We start from the raw sequence: 16828 nt of genomic DNA on the forward strand, positions 1-16828 counted from the left end.
ACCCCTTTAAAGTGTACTGCCACTGCTACATTGAAAGCATTGTTGCCTGGATGTTAGCTTGCCTCAGATCGTTATAACTGAAAGAATTCTGGTCTGAAGCTAAATCATTTCCTCAGTCACTTCAAAGTATGTATTTCATGTATTAGACTTCAGAGAAAATGATATTCTATCATTACCTATGTTCTCATATCTTTCATCAGCAGTGTGTTTTTCTGCATCGTTATGCTCAAACTTCCCACAGTACGTATATTAAAAATGTAAAATATTAAATATAAGGAATTATTAATGGGTGTACTCGGCAAATCAGTTGCTTACATATATCTTCTTGAACCTGGGAGCAGATATTTTTCGCTGATTCATACACTTCTCTAAGATGATGTATATCTTAACTGCAGAACAAAAGGCAGCATCGTACATTACTGTAAGCTTGGGAGGAACAGACAGACGGGGACAACTTTATTTTTTAACTGGCCTTAGCTACCAGCATTACTAAATTGCGTCAGTAGTGTGACTTAACTATATCAGCATGGCTTTACTGTTGAGAACATTAGCTATAGAAGCTGATAAAACGCTCCAAGGCCACCACAGGGACAACGTTCCCTCTGATTAAAGGGCAGATTTTAGGCTTCATGCCAAAAATTTAATTTAGAGAGTAGATTTAATGCAAAGAATTCTGACAAATTGATGAGTCTGCAGTGTTACGTTAGCCCGCGCCAGAAACACAGTGTCTATACAAGCATAAAATTAGAATAGAAGGGGTTTGGCCATGATTACAAAACCAGGCGTGCTTTGTTGCTGCAGCATCTAAACTTCTTTTTAGAGCCAGGAAAAAATCCAGAACGGAAATTCAAGCAATGTGCTCAACGCATTGGATACGCACGGTGTGTTGGCAACTCGTGCATTCGTCACCACAGGAGGTACAACTACGCCGCACTGTTGAGATATTGAGGGTTTTTGTCGCCGGTGATTTGACTTTCACGTCTGCTGAGGTTTATTTTTAACAGTTAGATGATGAAGGCAGGATGCCAGGTTGGAGGTTATGACACTTATTGCTAAGCTAAAGCTAGAGCTTACATTTAAGCTCCTTGGTTTTCTCAGAGGATGAAGTGTTGTTGTGATCTTTTCAAAGTATGTCCACATGGGATGAGACGGGGGAAGAGATGAGTGAGGCATTACCTAATGCACATTTCAATGGAGGGGTCAATAAAAACAGGCATGGTAAAGGTTGGGGACACACGTTGGGGATGTTGTCACGTTTCTCCAGCCACATCATCAGCACAGTTATACAGTGACTATATAGTGAGCTTATCGACATAGAAACTTTCTCCCTTAACAGCACCTGAACAGGTTTCTGTATTCCTCTGTGCTTATTATTTAGTCATTAATATGCTTCAGAGAAATGCTTAAGATGTGAAGCTGAGTTTTAAGGGCGCTCTATTCTATTCTATTCTATTCTATACAGGTTTACTTCTCTATAGGTTGTGTGACTGTGTGTGTGCATCACTGTGCTCGCCTACTGTCAATGGATATCCACATTACTTCATTTGTGTTCACAAAGTAGGACCACTGATAAAGGGAAGTCCTGTGACACACCTGCATTAATAATGTTATAGCACAACTATAACTGTGATGATGGCTTCATCATTTATTAGTATCTTTAACCTTTCTAAAGCACAGACGTCAATGAAAATAGTCATTAGTTGCAGCCATATTGAACAATGTGTCTGTTGTCCCTGTGTTGTGTTTTAGTTCCACGTTGGTCCACATTCAACCAGCATTGCTCGACATACAGAACCAGACGGTGGCACAGCGTGTGATTCTGGAGGGGTGGGGGGGGCAACAACTTCTTTGTGCGCTACAGCTACCCAGAAGCCCTCTCTCTGCATACCTTCCCAAAGGCATCTACGCGTAATTTGCAAAAGCCCGCTTCAGCACAACCCCTCCGCCGACAGCTTCTGACGTCTCCGCCAACTCAGATGGGAAGACGACAGCTCACCCAACGGCCTTTAACTGCATCTACTAGGGAGAAGCGAAGAGAATCTCCCGCTTCTCGAAGAGATCTTCACCTCTCCTACTGAGCAGGCGAGGCTGCCCCTCCATCTACTCTATCCTTCATGGCACTCAGGCTGCTGTTGTCTCTTAGCAACGCCGCCAGGCAAATCGATGGAGGGGGGAAAAAGGGAGCGACAGGGAGATGAATGAAGGGGGTGAGAGGACAAAAAAGGCAAAAAAAAGAAGTGGAGAGAGAAGTGGGGAGAAGGGCAAATGGGTGTCAAGTGTACAAAGAAAACAAGGAGGGAGGAGGAGTGAAGTGGGGATGTAGGTGGGGGGGGGGGGGGCACAGAGAGGGGAGGAAAGATGACTGGAGGAAGATAGGAGAAAGAAGAAAGGGGTGATGGGATGAGGGGAGGGAGATAGAGGAGGAGGCACAGTAGGAAATAAAAAAGGGAAGGATGTGTAAATGTCAAGCTCTTACCAAGTCACATGCATTGAATGTCATTTGGGACCTAAATGTCAAAAAACGATAAAGTAGAGCACATTTTGAGGGATAGTGCATGTGTTCTATACACTAGTGTAGTTCTTCAATAAGAGTTAGAAGTTATAAAATATACAGAGGGCTCACTATCCCCGAGTGAATAAGATCCGACTCCAAACTAAGTAGATGTCAGACATTTTCACTGTAAGCCCCCCAAGTAGCAAAAGACCTTTATCACCGTCAGGCAGGTCATCAACCACAATGCATCTCCAGATGGAGATGGAAAGAGCCGGCGGCCTCCGACACCACCTGCAGCAGCAGCAGCAGCAGCAGCAGCAGCAGACACTGGAGGAGGAGAGCGACGCTTCCCTTCATCATCACTACACCACCAAGCACTGTTTGACCGACCGAGCTGTGTTCGTCTGCTCCCAAAACACCCTGCGTTCAGACAATTTGGTTGCATGCACACAATGTAGTCAAAGGCTCACCTTGTATTTCTGAAATCCCAAATCAGAATCGGTTTCAACCCCTCCCCGGTGCTTTTCAGTCTTGCTCGCTGCTTATTTCAGGCTCTCGTCGTTTTAACGGGCACGTTGTCTGAATCCCGATGTGTGTGTTCTCTCTCTCTGGATGCGGAGCAGGACGAGCAGCGGAATGTAAATGGACCCTGGGATAACAAAAACAATTCAACCTAGCTATGCAAAAGGCAGCGGGTAGCGAGAGGCTACCGGGTGCTGAAGAGGCTAAACCCGCTCGCTGAATAGTAGCGCGTGATCGGGCAGCGTCCGATGAAAGCGGAGGATCGTGGACTGTTCTCCAGGACGGCCCTCAGCGACGAGGCGGGAGGAGCAGGAGGCGGCGTCGGTCGGTGTCTTCCTGGGAGGGACGGTCCTCATAAACCCCGGTGGCCGCCGCTGTCAGGCTCTCCAGCATAAATATACAACTTCCTGTTATATCTTTTCACAATTAAAATACTGTGTGCGCCCTTAAAAATCCACCGTAGACTGTACAGCATTTAATACATGTATGTCATAAATATATATATATATATATATATATATATATATATATATATATATATATATATACATATATATATCTCTATTTGTTATGATTATATTTTATGCAAATCATAAAAAACTATATATAAAGACTAATTATATAAAACCCTTCAAGCATATTTGTGTGTCTGTACTTTAATACATAACTGCACATATAGTATGGCCGAACACATCCATACACATAGTTTCGGTAGACGTGTATTCACATATATTACGTGCACATTAATATACATGAAGAACAGAAATACATTATAATATGTTATTTTTCATTGCAGCAGCACATCAATTTGTAGCACTAATGTACTTCAAAAGTCCAGCCTATCTGGTCACATAATGATCAGTCCCATCTCTCATTCTGAATGAGATTCATTTTTTTGTTATGTACAGCTATCTTTTCTTCTCTTTTTTTTCTGCAGAATTAGGCATTCATGAAAAGATGGTTCAATGGGTCCTCCAGCCCCTTAACAAAACCTGCTTTGCCACCAGAATGCTAGACTGGATCATGGCCTATCTGAAGGTCTAGATTGCTAAAATAAGTGCATCACCTAATGTATACAGTTTTGGATTGAAATCAAAATGATATCTTCAAAAATCACACGTTAAAATAATGTTTATCTATTTTTGGATGTGGTTAAATACAAATTATTTGGTATTTTAAACAATCTTTGATTTGCCTTTATTGAAACAAGTCATGAATAATATGAATACATGTTCAAGGGAAAAGAAGAGGAAACATGCAATTCTAAAACCACACAAACCAAAATGCAGTAAATAGAGAGACATCTAAAACATTGCGTCACATTTACTGAATATATTTATGCTACCCATTTGTCTTTCTGTCACGACTTTGCCGCTTTTACTTTGAAAAAAATAAAAGATAGCCTCCTAATCAAGTGAACTCCCTAGCTTTATGGTAAGAATTGAATGAATCCCTCCAAGAAGAAATTCAGAAGAACAAAACCACTCCAGTTACAGAGTTCTTACTCCAAGGCTGCACAAACAGGCTGAAAACTCACCTTAAAACATGTAAATATTGAATATAGATCATTCACATTTATTGCTTTCCCATCCAGGTGCACAAGAAAGACAAACCACAGCCTCCCTGATCCGCATCAGTCATGAGGATATGAACCCACTTGAACTCACTTCATCCTCATTGTGTTTCCAGGGCAGAGCTCAGTCATCTCTGGGCCATGTTGTGGTAATGAAGCATTTTGGAATTTGTAGTTTTTACACGTGCTGTGGGTCAGTTATCAGGGACTGGTTGAAAAGTTGTTGTTTTTTTAATATAAATATAAAGTGCAAAATGTCATATGAGTCATATTCTATTATTTGTTATATACTGGCACTAAAATGAGTTCCTACACAAAACAGTTCCTACACATTTTTGTGGTTGTATTGGCAAATGAAAACCTGGGTTACTATTGCAGAAATAAAACATGGAGGGTTTGACAGGTGTGTTTGCACATTCTCAGTGAAGGTGGAAAGTGGTTCAATGCAAACAATGAGGAACCTGGGTGGTAGAAAGATAGAAATGTTGAGTCTGGTATGAAGAACTAGAAGTCTGACCTTTACTGTGAATACCCTTATTGAGCGCAGTGTTCCTGAGGAATAAGTGAGAGACAAAATGACCAGCATATGGAAAACATGTTCGTTTTCCATGAAGTTTTAGTCCAGTCCAGTGTTGTTGTCGCTGATACTGGTGTAAATCCATAAGAGTTCGCTGTATACCTGTAGGTGTTAGCAGGTCACTGTTTTCACCATTTGTGTCTGTTTACTCAACGGCGATGAGGGGGCCTGTTTGTCCTCTGAGACACTCACAGTCATGTATCATGTCATGTATCTTCTTGTGTTAGCATTTGCATGAAGCTGGTGATTCTTACACTGACTGAAATTTGATAGTATGATTTTTTTTGTGCTGAACCATTCCATGAAATGCCAACATCAGTATTAGTACCATACAGAATGTCATGACATGTTTGACATATTTGTTGACATAATTATAAATGAAGTAGAATTTTGCACATATTTGTGACACTATATTGCCAATGGATAACGTGTATAAAAAAAAAAGGGGGGGGGGCGACGACAACAAATGTAGAAAGAAAAACGCTTTCAAACACATGGGATACCCGGTTCTCTGACTTTAGATCCGTCATTGAGGTCTTTGTCGACATCTGCTGGATATTTGTCAATACTACAGCAAGTCTCACATTTCTGGCAGGCGCTGTGTGGGCCACCTCACATGACGGCGTTTTAGCCGACGAAGGACCCCAAAACGGCGGCTCATCGTTGGTTTTCAGAGTTTCATGGAGATTGTTTTGTGTAAATGAAGTCATATCCATCTGAAATCAGAAGCATCTTATCTAACACGCCGGTAAATATTGAATTGTGCAAATGTACAGCTTGTCAGTATTCGGATGGACGTTATATGTATGTAAAGTGTGCACGGTGTGAAGTATTATAGCACGGAAATGGGGGATAGCGTCACGCAAAAGTGGCGCATTCTATGAATGGGCTCTCAGTCCGTTGAATACAATAAGTGAACTGTAAAGGCTAACTGTGTGCACAGTTTTGACCAACTTGAATTCTCAAGGCTAAAGATAAGTAACGTTGCTACCTTGGCTTTGCAACAAAGGAGCCACGTTTACAAACAAACTTGTTATTCGGACATGCTCAGCGTGAAGTTCGTATTTTGTCTGCTAAGCTAACATTAGCAGTGCTCGTCGGTTATAGGCACGTAAACTAACACTAGAAGTTAGCTTGTTGACCCTCTTCTTACTCTTAAAGGCTTTATTTATCAGAGTTAATTCGTTGTTGGAAGGTAACATTTACTATTTGTACCACAGTGCTAACGTTACTTCCTCAACAGTGCAGCTTAGTTCCGTTTGAATATCCCTCTTTAACATTCGAGACACCGCTAAGTACGGACACATTTAAAAGGGAAATAATTGTTCAAAGTAAGAGATAATACTGTTCAAACATAAACGTCCCCCCCCCCCCCCATTTACTTATTTCTTTACAGGTTTGAGCTAAGTGCTCTGTTTGCAGCCCCTGAAGAACCTTGTGGGGAAGCCACAGAAAAGGAGCCATGTTTCTGTACAACATCACCCTTCAGCGTGCCACGGGCATCACTCATGCCATCCATGGGAACTTCTCAGGTGAGCTTCGCTGCCTTCTTGTTCCCGCTTGGTTGGGTCATCATTAGTCTCCATACGTTTTCCCACCTCTTTTGTCATTATTTAAAGAGCTAGAGTAGGGGATTCGACCACAATAACGTTCCCTGGCTTCTCCTTTCCTCATGTGTCCCTGAGCCAAACACCCAACGTCAGCCCCAGACGGTGCAACACCTCTGGAATTTGATTAGAACAGAACTGCAGAAAGTCCTATAGGAAGTTGTATACTTTTTGTTGTCACCCTTTTAATATTTGTAAGGTTAAATGGTGATCATTTTATTATTAAGTATAACAATGTATCATTTTTAACTTAGACATGCACACTGGCTGCAGTTGTATTTCTGTGAAAGGTGATCAGATTTTTGTTCAATTTTAGTTCCTGGGTTTGTGAGAGAGGAGCTATGCAGGGCTTCTTTTCAGTTGATGGCCGACATGTGACCCGTGCTGAATGCTGAAAAGAGATGTTTGTGTCTTATTAGGAACCAAAATGCAGGAGATCGTTGTTTCCAGGGGAAAGATCTTGGAGTTATTGCGGCCAGATGCCAACACGGGAAAGGTGCACACTCTGCTCACAGTGGAGGTGTTTGGCATCGTTCGGTCCCTGATGGCCTTCAGACTCACTGGAGGAACCAAAGGTACGTAGCCAAGGAAGCATGTAATACAAACACGGATTATGTAGTTAAAGACATCGTTCTAAAGGTTGATTTTTATGAAATAGGTTGATGTATGTTCAGAGTTGGCCACTGGTTTTACATTCCACTACTGAAGAAGGGGAGAGATTTCCCTCTTCCCTGAGATCCGATGTTCAACTGTTCAATAACCTCACTAAAATGATTCATATTTTGATAAAATACAAGAGAAAACAGTTCTCTCACTACATGTACTACCTTTTGTTTATCGATGTTCTTGTGTGTTTGTAGACTACATTGTTGTTGGAAGCGACAGTGGTCGAATTGTCATCCTGGAATATCATCCATCAAAAAACATGTTTGAGAAGATCCACCAGGAAACGTTTGGGAAGAGCGGCTGCCGGCGCATCGTCCCCGGACAGTTCCTGGCTGTCGACCCAAAGGGCAGAGCCGTGATGATAGGTACAGAGTGATAGCGACGAGTCACACAGTTTGCATGAATCCAACAGTTTACCCCCAAAAAGAAAATGTTATTTTCATGTGACATAGACGAGGTTAGTACACCTCCAGAACACAGTAGTGTGTGTGTGTGTGTGTGTGTGTGTGTGTGTGTGTGTGTGTGTGTGTGTATATATATTGAAGGTAGGATTTATTGCAGGACTGTTGTAATGGACTGCATTTGTTTGAGTGTCCTGAGAATGATGTTATTAATGGTGTAATTCTAATATCTTGTATTCTAAAATCAAAATGTTTTGGTCTAAAAGAACAGTCATGTGTATTTTAACTATATTACCTAAAGTTGGTTCCTCCTGTCCTTCCCCTGTCTAGGAGCGATAGAGAAGCAGAAGCTGGTTTATATTCTGAACAGAGATGCAGCTGCTAGGCTGACCATCTCCTCTCCACTGGAAGCACACAAAGCGAACACGCTGGTCTACCACGTCGTAGGAGTCGACGTGGGCTTTGAGAACCCCATGTTTGCCTGCCTGGAGATGGATTACGAGGTACGGTCATGAAAGAAGCCACGGTTGTGATGCCTTTTAAGGTGACGCACGCCGTGTTGTGGATGTGATGAGTTTGTCATGTCTCTTCTCTGACTCTGCTGGAGAAAGATGCAACCTCTGATCTCAGCACATGCAGTTCATTTTCAAACACCATTAGAAACAAATATTGTTGACTATCCTGATGATGTAAGCGTTTTTTAACCCGTTGGCTATGGTTCAATGAGCTTAAAGGGGCCACCACTCCCACAGTGTCTACGGTATACTGTATACCTTTTCAAGTCATTGAAAACACACAGAAATCGAGAGTAAAAGTAAAATGTCTTGGGAAATTATTTCAAAATTCTCCTGTTTCCCTCTAGCTGAGAATGAACTACTCTATCTACCAGAACACCAGAACAGATAACGTTTCCATTTGAAAGGTCTGAGTTATGTTCAGGATCATAGTAACGATCAAATAGTCGTTAATAGACCAGAGTATTTGGGAGAGGCTGCTCCCGGTTACGTTGGGGAAACAATGTTCAATTGTCAGTAGGCAAAACTGTAGGCTAATATTTGTGGCAGCAATGATTAATACAGTTATGTATATTACTATATGCCACAATCTCTGTCTGTCATACCAGCTAGTTGTCACTTAGAATGTCCTGGGAAAGAGTGGGAACCCTGGCTGTGCATAGTATTGGACTCATTTTGAAAAGCTCAGATCCTGTATGTTGATATTTGCTCTCTCCAGGAAGCTGACAATGACCCGACGGGAGAAGCGGCCGCCAACACGCAACAGACGCTCACCTTTTACGAGCTGGACCTCGGCTTAAATCACGTGGTCCGCAAGTACAGCGAGGCTCTGGAAGAGCATGGAAACTTCCTCATCACTGGTAAGCATCCGGGCACGTTGTACGCCCCAAGGATGAGATAATAGTTGCTTCAGTCATCGGAGTGAAAACCCTAGATAACACACAGACACAGGCCTTAGATTACAAATAGTTATCATCGCATCAAAGTGTTGTTGATATGATGAGTTTGTCATGTCTCTTCTCTGATAAACGATGGAGAAAGATTTAACACCTCTGATCTCGGCACACGGTAACTCACTTTGAAGAGCAAGTTCAAGTGTTCAGTGGAAACCTTGTATTGGAAAATAGAGCCCATGCTGCTTTTGGATTGCTTGTGTTTCGATTTTGATTGCAAAGAAACGCATCCCACTAAACGCTCCTCTCTGTCTAGTTCCTGGTGGTGCAGATGGGCCCAGTGGAGTTCTGATCTGCTCCGAAAACTACATCACTTACAAGAACTTTGGAGACCAGCCTGACATTCGCTGTCCCATCCCGCGACGCAGGGTGAGTCATAAATACAGAAATACATCATACTTCTTACACTCGGTCAACTAACACTGAGACTCTTCTCTTGACTGTAGAGATTTAAGACATTGGTTCAGCTCAATCCCACTTTTTGTTTCTGTGTGCACATTTCATCTTATTCCTCTCTTCCTCATCTGTTCCATCCTGCAGAATGACCTGGATGACCCGGAGCGTGGCATGATATTTGTCTGCTCAGCCACCCACAAGACCAAGTCCATGTTCTTCTTCCTGGCCCAAACCGAGCAGGGAGACATCTTTAAGGTTACCCTGGAAACGGATGAAGAAATGGTGAGTGAAGATGAGGGATTGATGGAGGGCCCTGCTGCTGTAGTGTTGATTTATTTATTTTTTTTCACTTCTGGATTGATTGATTTACTAAATGTTTTAGCACTAAAATTAATATTTAATTTATTTCTCAGGTCACAGAAATCAGGCTGAAATACTTTGACACGATCCCCGTAGCAACAGCCATGTGTGTCCTGAAGACTGGCTTCTTGTTCGTGTGTTCAGAATTTGGAAACCAGTAAGTCATTTGTCAGGATCAATTCTTCTTCGTCGTCCCTCTTCTTGTTGATTATTGTTACATTTGACAGAATACAGCTTTCAGCCATTTTGCTCTTTTCTTTCTGGGCTTGAAAACCTTCAGATTGTTGTAAAAATATCCTCAGAATTCTTTTGTATTTTGTCTTTTGCTTGTTTTTTTTGTTGCTCTTTTTTTCTCTCATGTTTTTTCTTTAGTTACCTTTACCAAATCGCTCACTTGGGTGACGATGATGAGGAGCCTGAGTTCTCCTCTGCTATGCCGTTGGAGGAGGGAGACACGTTCTTCTTCCAGCCCCGCCCCCTCAAGAACCTTGTGCTGGTGGACGAACAGGAGAACTTATCACCCATCATGTCCTGTCAGGTCAGTGTGTTTGTTTGCGCACACTTGTGCCCATTCAACCGGGCCTCCCAAATACCTGGCAGCAGTACTGCAGTGCATTTCTTTACTGGCTCATTGTGTACTCTCTTCCTGTTTTTAACAGATTGCTGATTTGGCCAATGAAGACACGCCACAGTTGTACGTTGCCTGTGGTCGAGGACCCCGGTCTACTCTGAGGGTCCTTAGACATGGACTGGAGGTACACACACACACACTTGCCAACACACGTAACATGCATGCAGGCAGGAAACACACACACACACACACACACACACACACACACACACACACACACACACACACGGCTGAAAAGTGATGAGTTTGTTCATGTCTCTTCTCTGATTAAAAGCTGAAGATTCTGTCAATTGCACTGATTTCAGTATGCTTTCAAGCCCCGCCCCCGCTAGCTGTCAGAGCCCCCATGGGGTCCACACTGTCATTAACTGCACTCCCTTGATACAAATATCGCTGCTTTTTTTTGTCTTCCTTCTCTACTTCCCTATCCGTCTCTATCAGGTATCAGAGATGGCTGTGTCTGAGCTGCCCGGTAACCCCAACGCTGTGTGGACCGTACGCAGACATGTGGAAGGTAAAATGTTTCCTGTTTCAGACAACTTCTTTTCCAACCTCTCAAATTTACAGTTTGCCTTCCAGCCAGTTAAAGACAGGATGCAAATAGAGACGGTTCACCTTAAAGGTGCAACATGTCTAAAGCCAAGCTAGCTTTGCGCAGTTTCATAAAGATTATAATAGTAAGAAAGCGCCCACATCAAAACCATACATTGATGCCATTTTGAATGTTTTTCTGTGTTTTTTGTTGTTGTCTTTAGCTGCATTAAAGGTGCGTTTTTTTGAATGACTTATAGTGGTACAGTAAATTTGTGTTTACTGTGCCACTAACCGGGTTCATGTACGGTCCGTGTACGATTTGGTAGTTTTATTGGCTAAAACCCAAAGTGGCAGAAACAACGGCTCCGTAAGAACAAACTTCCGTTAGCGGCTTTACTTCTAAAGCAAAATCTAATTCAGCCAGTGCCAGAAGTCCCAGCGGGCCGTGGTCTGCAGCAGCTCTGGGTCTAACCCGTGTAACGGCAGCCCAGAGAAAGCTGACCTGAGTCAGTTCCCTGGGATCAGACCCCCTGAGTTTGCACCGGCTGAGATGCTACAGCCGCTAACTGAGGGTCCGTCCCCAAAAGCTGGCAGGCAGCAGAGAGGATGAAATGAAAATGGGTCATTTCTGCCACTTTGTTTGTTTGTGTGTTGTATTCAATTCAATCAAACTAGGGAGCTATACAAATCATGTTGAAGGTATATTTATTCATCATATTCAGCGCCATCTGCATTAAATCTGTTTCTTATCAGTACTTTTCCTTTCTGTCATCAGATGAGTTTGATGCCTACATCATCGTGTCTTTCGTGAACGCCACTCTGGTTCTGTCCATCGGAGAGACCGTAGAGGAAGTGACAGATTCTGGATTTCTGGGAACGACGCCTACGCTCTCCTGCTCACTGCTCGGTGAAGACGCACTGGTGCAGGTGGGTGTGCCTTACACATCATCTTCATTCCTACCTGTGCTGATACTGGACAACAGTTGCATACAAACAGTCTTTACCATTTGATTTTATTATGTCACAAAATATGAAATTGTCCGCGCGGATTAATAAAGTATCCTGGAATAAGAAAACAGACCGTCCTACTACTTACTGTTTTCCCATCTCATTTCTGTTATTTCCCTCCCTAATTCTCCATACAGGTGTACCCAGACGGAATTCGCCACATCCGAGCAGACAAGCGTGTGAATGAGTGGAAGACTCCTGGCAAAAAAACCATCGTCCGCTGCGCTGTGAACCAGCGGCAGGTTGTCATCGCGCTCACCGGAGGGGAGCTCGTCTACTTTGAGATGGACCCGGTAAGAGAGTAGAGTTTCATATCTCACGTTACTTCAACCTCATAAGAAGTCTCAGATCTTTATGGAATCTCAAAGGGGTAATAGGGTCGATCTGCTACTGCAGACCGCAAATATCAGTTTCAAATAAGTTAACTTTGTAGCGCAACAATTGTTTCCAATAACACAAGTTTTATACATTTTATTTATTTTTTTATGTACAAGATACATTTTTTTGACACCAGTGAACAGAATGTTATTCACATTGTAATTGACAACCTTTAGTGACAGACATGAAACACTCAATACTTGATTAACTACATTCTTGGATATGACTGCACAATTAAATAATCATATTTCTTCTTTTTTTTTTCTTATATAATATCAATTTAAACCTATGTTCATTTTGTACTAAAGTTTTTATTGAATATGGAAATACTCATTACTCTTCATTTGACAATTATTGAATTACTGTTGTGATATATGTCATTATCAAGTTAAAATAACCTTATGCGGAAAGAAGATTTTGCCCTACAAATATTAAAGACAGGCTAAATAGTTCTCTGGTACCATAATAAACACAGGACAGAACTGAGCTGACTCTGCGTAGTAATACTGTTTCTCTCTGTGGTTCCTTCCTCTCTAGTCCGGTCAGCTGAATGAATACACGGAGCGGAAGGAGATGTCTGCAGACGTGGTTTGTATGAGCCTCGCAAACGTTCCACCTGGTGAGCAGCGCTCGCGGTTCCTGGCCGTGGGACTGGTCGACAACACTGTCCGCATCATCTCCCTGGACCCTTTGGTACGACCAGAAACACTAGTTTGTAAATGAAATGGACCCACCAGCAAATACACCAACACTCAGCACCTCGACACATTACCGTTCAATGTTCTGTGTTTGACTGAACAAATCCAAAATGTTGTGAAAAAAGTCAACTGTTGTCAGTTGAGTGAAGCTCTGTTGTATTTGTATACTTGCCCTAGATTTAGTCAGCCCGTCGTGCTGGAGAGGTGGTGTAATGAACCGATTAGACTTTTTATGTCCCGATACCAATGACTGATCCGATACTAGTATTTAATTAAAGGAACAGTGTGTGAGATTTAGTGGCATCTAGTGGTTAGGTTGTAAATTGCAAGCAACAATAGGACCCTCCACTCAACCCTCCTTTTCCAAGCATGTCGGAAAACTATGGCGGCCCTCAGGTAGGGATAATTACCTTTAGGATTGTATTACTGCAAAGAGCTACTCTTACCAATACTCTGTTCTTTTATATGTAGTATTTTAAAAACAATTAAATGTAGAACTGGATTAGGAGTTATTTCGTTTTTGAGATATAACTAAATGTTTACAACAGCAAAGTCACTATACGAAGTCAGTAATATTTTACTGGAAGCAAATCTAAAATGTAAATTAAATGCATAAAATTCCTAAGTGAAGTTTAAAAATGATAATAATCAAGAACACAGACATCAGATAGTATCAGTAATTCAAATTCCCGTAAATAAACTACGTAGATGATAATATATTGGCCCTATTGTCACTGATACACAATCATTTGACTCGGGTGTCTGCTTGATATCAGCATCTCTAGTGATGAGCAGTAAGACGTGTTTATCCTGCAACCAAATACATGTTGTCTTAACGTACCAGCATTTGGTTTAAACCCCATCTAGAGCTGCTGAATTTGTTTTGATGCTTGACAAGAATCCTCTCCAGTCTCCTCTTATTTGTTTGGTTCCTTCTCAGGTCAGAGGAATCCATGTTTTTTCAATTAACAGTGACACCCTTCACCAGGGCAAAGCTGTCAGTAAGGATCACCAAAATAGCATCCATTGCCCTTTAAAATATTTCTTTTTGCTTCAGACACAGCCAAACTATCGCTCATAGAAAACCATTCTGGCCCATCGTCAACCAAAACAAATGAGCAAAGTCCCATCCAGGATACTAATAGAGGGGAGTCTGGCTTTGATGAGTTCACAAGCGCTTCATATTATTCATTGTACCTTACAGCATTATTTAAATTATAAAATGTACCTTTTTCAACAATATATGATGAAATTTGTCTGCAAACTGATGAGGATTAAGTAATGCTTTGTGAGGTCCAAGGTAATATTAAATGAAAAATGTTTCATTATTCCCAAAAGATTCACTCAGCCTTTGATAAACCAAAACAAGTAAATTGTTAATTCCCGATGTCTATACCACTTAATGTATTAAAGGAGGAGACCTCGTATATCAACACATTTGTGTATAGACCTTAGTGAGACTATTTTTAGTTTTTGTTTCCAGCCGTCTGTATGTTGAAACGGTGTCAACCCTCTTATCACTTTCAGGACTGCCTCCAGCCGTTGAGTATGCAGGCCCTGCCAGCCCAGCCAGAGAGTCTGTGTATTGTTGAGATGGGAGGGGTCGAGAAACAGGATGAACTTGGAGAAAAGGGAACCATTGGCTTCCTCTACCTCAACATAGGGCTTCAGGTATTCATTCTCATTCACCCAACTGATTCCACAAGGGGTGTGTTTTTAAATCACACCCCTGTGTGGTAGAATAGAAGTGTTCTCTGCCTAGTGTTCTATGAAGAGAACACTAGAAGTGCTAGAACTTTACCAGTTTGAGCTTTTTGATTCTTCCAGCACCTTATTTAAGATGAAGCCAGGTGACGCGGTGGTTATCCTGCATGAATCACACCCTGTAAAAATACACAGAAGACATCATAGCTGCATTAAGTTGGCTGCTTGGGTGAAAGATCCGAGAGAAAATCTCTGAATGACGCACGTTTTTCATATTTCATGAATTAATAGTAAAGGCGTACAAAACCCTAGCACGCTTGGTCACATCGATGTCGAATATGAAATATAAAAAAATACCAAAATATCCAGATTTCAGATGTAAAACTTTAAGCAACTAAGAAGAGAAATTGAGACGCTAACCAAAAAGTTAATATAATGAAAAAAGTGACGTGAGTAGTTTAAGTAGCTGTATGTAATAAATGCATGGTTGAAATGGCTGAAAGTAATAGATAAACTGTCATTAACATTGACAGGTCAATTGTATTAAAAGTATTTTAACAATATCCACTGTTATATGATTATATTATAATGATAGAACATTATATACATAATACTGCGGCTATACAACGCAACAAATCAATGATCTGAATCAATTTAATTAAGATATCTGCAACAACGTATGATATCTAACCACAACTATTAACCATAGTTAACTATAACCATTAACCCTCAATCCAGAGCTGACTGTGCTGTACTGTAAGAAACAAAGTAAAATCAATAAATATGTATTTTACATGTATCCTTCTAGAGGGCTGATGTGGTATTTATTCTAGCTCATGTCATCTAGTGAAATGTGTGTTTGCGCCCCTCTCTCAGAACGGTGTGCTGCTGAGGACCGTGCTGGACCCGGTGACTGGTGACCTGTCAGACACCAGAACACGCTACCTGGGGTCACGACCTGTCAAACTCTTCAGAGTCAGGATGCAGGGACAGGAAGCTGTATGTGACTCACACAATGCATCAATACACATATATAAATGACTCCTCAGTTTGCTCTCATACAAGTATGAAATCAGACTATGGAAGGAATCTTAACATCAAATCGAAGCTCCTGAGCAGTTTGTCATGTTAAAGGTCAAATGATCACGTATTGAATCAGAATTTGTCTCTCCTCTCGCTGACAGGTGCTGGCAATGTCCAGTCGCTCCTGGCTGAGCTACTCGTACCAGTCTCGCTTCCACCTGACCCCTCTGTCCTACGAGACCCTGGAGTACGCCTCTGGCTTTGCCTCCGAGCAGTGCCCCGAAGGCATAGTGGCCATTTCCACCAACACGCTGAGGTATGGAGACACACTGCAACATAACGGCCTTATTTGTCGCGTCAATAAGAAGTGTCAAAAACGTCTTCCATCCTTTGCCATGTATATAATAAAGGCACCACGTTTACCTGATAATGTGCTACACCTCCATCAAGTGTTGTGATGGTGCTCTGACCGTCAACAGGAACCTTAGATTACCCTGTCAATTAAATGTGTGGTAGAGCAGCTCGGTGTAGTACACGATGTCACCAAAGTGTCATTTTATCGTGTTAGGAACGACGTGTCTTGAGTAGAGAAGCATAGATCTGACTCGGGAGCTCGGCTGTACCCCTCAAGTTAACGATCATTTGTAACCGTCCTCTCACTGCTCCTGTTGACTCATTATTATCCGTCTGGCAGAATCTTGGCTTTGGAGAAATTAGGAGCGGTCTTCAACCAGGTGGCCTTTCCTCTGCAGTACACTCCCAGGAAATTTGTAATCCACCCGGAGACC

At 42.0% G+C, this 16828-nt stretch overlaps 1 protein-coding gene across 1 annotated transcript in view; it reads left to right on the top strand.

Moving 5' to 3' along the window:
• The first annotated feature begins 5807 nt into the window (after positions 1 to 5807).
• The window catches only part of sf3b3 (splicing factor 3b, subunit 3), a 26610-nt gene continuing 15589 nt past the window's right edge, over positions 5808 to 16828 (top strand). The window contains exons 1-19 of the mRNA XM_068723314.1: positions 5808 to 5914; positions 6563 to 6698; positions 7193 to 7348; positions 7634 to 7804; positions 8171 to 8343; positions 9074 to 9215; positions 9565 to 9677; positions 9849 to 9986; positions 10118 to 10221; positions 10437 to 10602; positions 10724 to 10819; positions 11137 to 11209; positions 12005 to 12156; positions 12375 to 12530; positions 13153 to 13308; positions 14841 to 14984; positions 15894 to 16016; positions 16202 to 16356; positions 16735 to 16828. The exon at positions 16735 to 16828 is cut by the window's right edge and continues 81 nt beyond it. Of these exons, the coding sequence (XP_068579415.1) occupies positions 6629 to 6698; positions 7193 to 7348; positions 7634 to 7804; positions 8171 to 8343; positions 9074 to 9215; positions 9565 to 9677; positions 9849 to 9986; positions 10118 to 10221; positions 10437 to 10602; positions 10724 to 10819; positions 11137 to 11209; positions 12005 to 12156; positions 12375 to 12530; positions 13153 to 13308; positions 14841 to 14984; positions 15894 to 16016; positions 16202 to 16356; positions 16735 to 16828 (2382 nt within the window). The 5' untranslated portion in view covers positions 5808 to 5914; positions 6563 to 6628. The remainder of the gene's footprint in view (positions 5915 to 6562; positions 6699 to 7192; positions 7349 to 7633; positions 7805 to 8170; positions 8344 to 9073; positions 9216 to 9564; positions 9678 to 9848; positions 9987 to 10117; positions 10222 to 10436; positions 10603 to 10723; positions 10820 to 11136; positions 11210 to 12004; positions 12157 to 12374; positions 12531 to 13152; positions 13309 to 14840; positions 14985 to 15893; positions 16017 to 16201; positions 16357 to 16734) is intronic.

Source organism: Cebidichthys violaceus, unplaced genomic scaffold (assembly GCF_023349555.1).
Source record: "Cebidichthys violaceus isolate CVI_PGR_0920_01 unplaced genomic scaffold, fCebVio1.0.p SCAF_3, whole genome shotgun sequence".
Taxonomy (NCBI): domain Eukaryota; kingdom Metazoa; phylum Chordata; class Actinopteri; order Perciformes; family Stichaeidae; genus Cebidichthys; species Cebidichthys violaceus.